The sequence below is a fragment of the Aristolochia californica genome, unplaced genomic scaffold (assembly GCF_029961685.1).
Source record: "Aristolochia californica isolate CCGP_79_NKW_82.1479 unplaced genomic scaffold, dmAriCali1.0.hap1 SCAF_8, whole genome shotgun sequence".
Lineage (NCBI taxonomy): Eukaryota > Viridiplantae > Streptophyta > Magnoliopsida > Piperales > Aristolochiaceae > Aristolochia > Aristolochia californica.
In genome coordinates, this window is record NW_027182279.1 from 4,352,820 (window position 1) to 4,359,822 (window position 7,003).

A 7,003-nucleotide genomic window follows, 5' to 3' on the forward strand; every position below is an offset into this window, starting at 1 on the left:
AAGATAAAGACTAGTAGAGATGTTGCAAACTTTAAGATGATCAATTCCCACTTTTTCGTGTACAAAGTGATAGCCATTTGCTTCTCCAATTAAAGACAAGATCTTCTACAAGGAAAGTAGCACCTTAGGTTAGCATCCTAAACACTAAAACCTAAACGCTAGAAGAGGATAATTAAAATAAATATCTAAACCTTGAAAGAGTAATTTAATCCAGGTAATCTCTACACAAATGGAAGCAAAACATTGCATTCAACTTGAGTGATTGAGTCAGATACAATGGATTAACTTTTAACTGATGAGGAAATCAGGTTTTTGCCATAAAAAAAAGCATGTCCTATGCTCATCTTAGTTAGCATTTCAAAAGGCAAGAATTATTTGGAGATGTTGTTTAAGTAAGACATAGAAAGTAAGAAATTGTACTTTTTAGATACCTTTGATTTCTTTTAACATTGGGAGACTAAATTAACCACATATAAGATGTCTTATTGAGTGAGACTTACATGTTGTGATTCTCCATTTATTCTACAATAGGAGGAATTAGTATTTTTAGATGAAACTGCAATGTTAGAGTTCATGTTTGAGTCTAGAATAATACAAAATGGTGTACCCAAATGTTATGGTCCTAGGGTTAAGTACCTATGCCTTCCGCTCCTAACAGACCGGTCTTTTGGGTAGTATTGACTAGGTGTTTAACATTTGATATCAGAGCAGGCACTACGTCCTGCGTTCGAGTCCCCGCGTGCGTAGGAGGACCGCACGCCCCTGGCGTTGGGCCGTAAGGGATTATGGGATCCTGACCCGGCTCTCGTTGTTGTGTTATTGCCGCCGTGGTCGTCGGCTCGGGCGAGCGGGGTGTATTGTTACGGTCCTAGGGTTAAGTACCTATGCCTTCCGCTTCTAATAGGCCGGTCTTTTGGGTAGTATTGGCTAGGTGCTTAACACCAAACTTACCCCTACATGTTATAGGATGTCTTGAATTTAATGCAATAACAATTTGATTTTGTTTAGAAGTATATGGACATGAAACTGAACTAGCAATGCCAAGCCCTTACAGAAAATTATTGAAATTGGTAGAGAATAACTCTTCACCAACATCACATTGTAACATTCTTATTTTTTTATCGTATTACAATTCTACCACAGCTTTAAAAGGCCCTAAACAGGTGAAAACATTAGACTTAAAACGATTAGGGCAAAACTAAGAAACATCATTAAACAAAAAGTATTAGTAAAATTCCAAAAGAGAAGTTTGCTCCACTCACATAAGTGTGAATAATTTTTACCACTTTAATCACTATGTTAGAAATGTTATTGAAAGGAGATGAATAGATTTACCTATTTTTCAAGTTGTAGAATTATTCACTGGATCAAAAGCAATTGTATAACTCGAAAACAAGAAAACTCATTTTTAAAATTTCAAATAAGATAAGTGGAAAGAAAAGTGGAATGAATTAAAATGAATAGAAAAGAAAAGAAGTTTATTTTCTCTTGTTTGGATACCCATGAAAAATGAGAGAGAAAATGGAAGAGAAATGCAATTTCTTTTGTTTGAATACACATGGAAAATAAAAAATAAAATAAAATTAGTAATATTTAAAAAAAATTATAATTAAAATTTTCTTCCCTAATTCCATCATTTTGTGTGAGAACATCTATTAAAAAATAGAAAAAGTGATTTTCTCTCTTATTTTCTTTTCTCTTAATGATTATATATTGCGAAACGACAGAAAATACCTTCTTCTCTTTTTTTTTTTCGTTTATGTGGGTTCCAAACAGGCCCTAAAGGATTCATCAGTGAAAAGAAAATTCAGAGGCAAATCTCTGTGATTTCTCTCAAAGAAGCTGCATGCCAAAAAAAAAAAAAAATCCCTAGCCGTTGGGTTCAAAACAGTCGACAGTAAATGCCCTTAGAAAATGACAGCAAACCATCTTCAAAATCCAGAAAATTCCTAGTCCGTTGAGAAAAGTGGACCCATGTGCCACCGTCCTCTCAGCTCTCAGCTTTATCTTTTCCTCCGACCTTTTGCCCACGTGGCTTTTCTTCTCAAGAAAATCCCGCTCTCAGTTTCATGCACGTACCAGAAGCAAGCAGCCATGAAATCAGGCCTCAACAGTCGTGAATGAGGAAGAAGACCAAGTAAAGCCCTAATTAATTTTTTATTACATAAGGTACAAAACTTAGCTTTAAAATATATATTTCTTTAAAAAAAACAAGAAATTGGAAGAAAAAGAGTGGATTCTCTGTTGCCAAATACTAGAAAGAATTTTTTTGTTTTTTTTTTTTTCCATTAATTCTAAAGAAAGTAGTTTTATTTTTTACTTATTTTATTGCCTGCGTTGGCAATCAACCGTCCATCTATGGTAGAGGACAGATCAAAGGTGTCTTATGCAACTATGTTGATAGCATGCGTTCACATTAACACGTATTCCCTGGACCTCTACTATAAATGTCAGGGGCAGATTCTGTTTCAGGTGTCTGGACTGTTGACAGGGGAGAGCTCCCCATTCTCCTTCTCCTTCTACCTCGGTCGAGGTCTCCTGTGCATCGCCCAGAAGCTCTACCTCTTCTTTTTCTGGTTCTTGGGAGGTAAGAAGAAGGTAAACTGTTTCCATTTCGTATTGCATGAACTCTTTCTTTTTTTTTCTTTTGTCTCCATTTTCGTCACAATACTGAAACTGATTTTTTGCTTCTGGTAAGTGGAAATCCAAAGGTTTTCCCTTCGATTGCTTCTTTAAGCTATTGTTCAATTACATGATCTGATGCAAAAATATGATTTTTTTTTTCTTCTTGGATGAACTAGATTGACTGGTTTTACATTACCTCGATTGTTTCGCCCCTTTCTGTTGATGGACCTGATTTGATGAAGTGCAGGCGAAGAGGAAAGATGAGAGCTTCGAAGAGGAAAGCTATTGTTAAACCCACCGATATCTCCTCTCTGAACGATGATTTGCTGTTGGAGATCCTCTCCAGGTTGCCTCTGAAGCCCCTTCATACCTCCAAATGTGTCTCGAAAAGATGGTACGGGTTGATCGCCACTAGGCCCTTCAACAAACCATTAGGTATCACCACCGGTCTGTTCATCTACGATCACACCGGTCAATGGGGCTATTCCTCAAATGCTCCCGGTGATGAATCTGAAGAAGAACTACAAAAAGCTCTTGATATCAACCTCAGTTTCCTTCCTTTCTTCCCAAATGTTATGGTCATGGGTGGCTCCAAGGGGCTACTGCTATGCGTCCATGGACGGGATCATTGGCTCAACTTCTATGTCTGTAACCCTCTGACAAGGAAATGGCTTAAGGTGCCCATGCCTAACAACGTTAATGGAGGCATCAAGCACTCTGTCACCCTGGACTTTGAGCCAAGAGTATCCCCTCACTTCAAGATCATCCGCTACCTGCACAAATGCACCAACGATCCGATGCGATATGGCCTCCCATCTTCTTGCATGGAGCTGGAGGTTTTCTCTTCTCAGACGGGCAAATGGGTGAAGAATAGGGTTTTGCATGGGCCAAGAGCTTCCTGCTCCCTTTCTCAGGAGATCTCTCTGAATGGTGTCGTTTACAAGCTGGTGAACCCACTCTATATCATCGGCTACCATTTCAGGGGAAACAGCATTCGGGTTGAAGAAATCCGATTGCCCGCTGCCGTGACTCGTGCTTCTTATGGCTGCATTGGTGAGTATGGTGGGTGCCTCTACTACTCTTACTGGAACCATCAAGTTTCAATAGTCTGGGTGCTCAGGGACAGCCACACCAGTCGATGGGAGCTGAAGCATAAGATCTGTTACAGAAACTTCTCTAGGATAGCGGACAGGGATCTCGGCTCTGACCATTGGAAGACTGTGATGTTCCATCCGACAGCGTTTCTTTCCAACGTCGAAATCGTCTTCCTGGAGGAGACTGGTGGCGCCGTAGTCTACAATTACGATGAAATTCGTTTCAGAAGGATGGAGATTACAAAACCATACAGTGTCTCTGAAGAAGCCAGGTTCAAGGTCTTCAGTTTCACTCCTTGCCTTGTTGACCCTTCAAGGCTCCTTAGGGCTCGCCGCGATGCAATGGAGTAAATCAGTGGGAAGAAATAGGCTATACTACCTAATCTGCAGAACCCGCACCTTCAACGACTGCCATTTTATATTATATTTATCTTGTTTTATGTCTTTAAAGACTCCTATCATAGTTTGTATTAGACTTCTCTCAGTAAAACTCAGCAGTTCAATTAAAGTTTGTTTTGGTTAAGTTCATATGATGCTTGGTGGCCTGATTATTGATTTATGTTGAGTTATTTCCTTGATGATGTTTGAATTCTTGTCATCTGTAGGTGTTTTTTTTCAAAGAACTGAAACAGTGAGATGTTATGTTTTCAAATGTTTCAGTTCACGTTTCTCTTTTCTCCTCATCAACAGCTATAGAACTTCCCTGTAGTGAATGTGTGGAGAGCTCTTGTGAAATTTATGGTCGATTACAAATAAAATCTCTAAGCAGATTCTGTGTAACAGATAGATAATGATTCTTTTGTTTGTGATGTTGGAAAAAATTAGTGAAGCTTAGAGAACTGATGACTTAATGTTAGACTTTGATGACTAGTTCGTTTGTTTTCCCGTTATCTTTCTTACAAGTGATACTCCATGGTTCTATGGTATCAGTGCTCCCATGATGTATACTAATGGTAATCCGTTAATTGTGATGTTATATGTGCACAAGCGAAACAAAAGGAACGAAATGCTTTAGGCTTTGTTTTAGTGTAGATATTATTTCATTTTTAAACTTACAGTTGTTCATGATCTTCTTCTGATAGAGTTAATTTTCCTTTGGAGGAATCTGAGGGTACTTCACTAGTGGTGGATGTGGTAGAAGTTGATGCTTCAATAACTTTGAAGTATGGTGGTTTATCATGTAGGTTCCAACAATTGTCAAGTAGATGATTGTTGAGCTCACTAAAGGTACACTTCATTTGCTGACTACTAGTGTTGGATTTGGAGGTAAGAGCATTCCCACTTCTACCTCTTGCTCTACAATATGACTTTCCACCTCTTCCTTTACCTCTACCATAACCATTATCCCCCTCCGTTGGGAGAACATAGCTGAACTTTTCACTTGTTTTGGCTGACACTTGGACTCCTTAGTCGGAATCTGTAGCATGGTAACACATACATCATTAAAATAATGTTTCCCTATAGAGCTGAGTACCTATGACTAGGCAACATTTAAGTAGGATGTTAGATTTGCAAGACATATAGCTGAAACAAGTTCTTCCCTTGTTTTTCCTATGTGGCAATATCAAATGCATATGGTTTTGCAACTTTTTATTCCTGTAGCAAACCTCCAAATTTGGCAAAGTACTAATGAAGGTTATCTTTACACTTTGTATTGCACCTCCTGAAAAGCTTAGTATTTGATGTTATGAGATGCAAGACTAAGCACTAACAAGAGATCAAATTTATCAATCAAACAAGAAGAGAAACCAGCATATGGAGTATACGTGCATGGTTCTCTTTAAGATTTTCTTCTTCTCCTTTTTGAGTTTAAGACAAAACTCTAATCCGCCAATAACCAATGTTAATTAGCTAAGGAAAATTGAATTAATCTTTGGTATGAAAGTAATCCTAAACACAATTGAATTATAGATTACTTTCCAAACAACTCTTCAAACCCTAACTTAGGGTTTCAATGAATTAATTGAGCAACCACTTATTCAACAAAGCATAAATGAAGGAGCCCTTGAAGAGGAGTTTTTGAATTCCTAAGAAAGAATTTAGGACATGGAATTCAAAGCAAGAACATGAGAAAAGAAATTCAACACATGTGCATGCTATTTCAGCCAAGGAAAACTTAAAATGCGAATTTTTTAAGAGGAGACTAGGCTTGATCATGGATGGATTTGTAACTTTAAAAAACATGAATTGGATCCCTCATAATGTAAAACATAAGGTAAAACCTAACTGATTAAAGAGAGACCATAATTAACATCAGCCTTTTCTTTTCCTCAAGAGTAGCCGAACCTTGTCTTGTTTGAAGGCTGATATGAGACTTCTTTTCTCTAAGCTTGCATAACTTGAACAACTTTAATTTAAACCCTAGAATCCCCGCTCTGATACCATGTTAGATTCTAGGGTTTAATCCATAGTAAATTAGTTTGAGGAGATGTATAAGGTAGGAGAAGAAGGAAGGAAGAAGAGAAGAAGAGGAGAAGGGATGTGTATAGAGCACAAGTTGAAGAGTGTGAGGTTTAGGGTTTTAGAGAGAGCTCATTAATGAGCTTCCTCCTCCTGTCTATCTTATTTATATATGTGGAGCTTGAATGCCCTAGTACATAAGAAAACAAAAGAATACGTAAGCCTCCAACTAATTATATCTTATGCTACTCATTCTCTTAATTACATAAAATATCACTCGAATTTCTTCAACAATCTAGCTTTAAGGTACTAGAGAACCTCTACAAAATAAAATGAAAAAATACAAAATAAAATGAGAAAATACAAAAGAAAATCAAACATACAATCTTTCTTATGGAGAGATATCCCTTCTCTATGTGACATCGAAGCCTCCAGCACTTTAAGCATGAGATATGAGATATGAGATATATTGGAGCTTGATGGAACTATTGAATGCAAAGAAAGTGAAAAGGAAGATTTGGGCCATTTTGAGGCTTTTCTCTTCTAAAAGGTAAAATAGAAATTTGAAGCTTAAAAACAATATTTTAGAGGTTAGGTATACCAATATAAGTTCAACTCTTGATCCTCTACGAGCTTGGGTGCCTATTTTAAATTTCCCAGTCAAACTAGTTGTTTTTGTCTATTAGCAAAAAGTTGCAAAAATTTTTGATCTATATCATTTGAAATTTATGATCAGTCAACCATCTATAAGGGTTATATTTTTAAGTTCCTTAAGCTTGTTGATCGATCAAGCCATCAACCAGTCGAATTCTGAACTTACCAGACATGGCTGGTTGATCAATCAATCCATTTAGGTTGACCAACCATGCTTAGTAAATTTGGCT

At 37.4% G+C, this 7,003-nt stretch overlaps 1 protein-coding gene across 1 annotated transcript; it reads left to right on the plus strand.

Moving 5' to 3' along the window:
- Positions 1-2,358: 2,358 nt before the first annotated feature.
- Positions 2,359-4,070, plus strand: LOC137939459 (putative F-box protein At1g46984). Its single transcript, XM_068784726.1, has 2 exons — positions 2,359-2,598; positions 2,802-4,070. Exons 1-2 carry the CDS (start codon positions 2,359-2,361, stop codon positions 4,068-4,070), a joined length of 1,509 nt encoding a protein of 502 aa, XP_068640827.1.
- Positions 4,071-7,003: the final 2,933 nt, after the last annotated feature.

Bases quoted from the DNA above. Each gene is read 5' to 3' on its own strand.
- LOC137939459 (XM_068784726.1), top strand. From the start codon at position 2,359: ATGGTAGAGGACAGATCAAAGGTGTCTTATGCAACTATGTTGATAGCA. The intron at 2,599-2,801 runs GTAAACTGTTTC...TGGATGAACTAG, and splicing joins TCTTGGGAGGTAAGAAGAAG to ATTGACTGGTTTTACATTAC.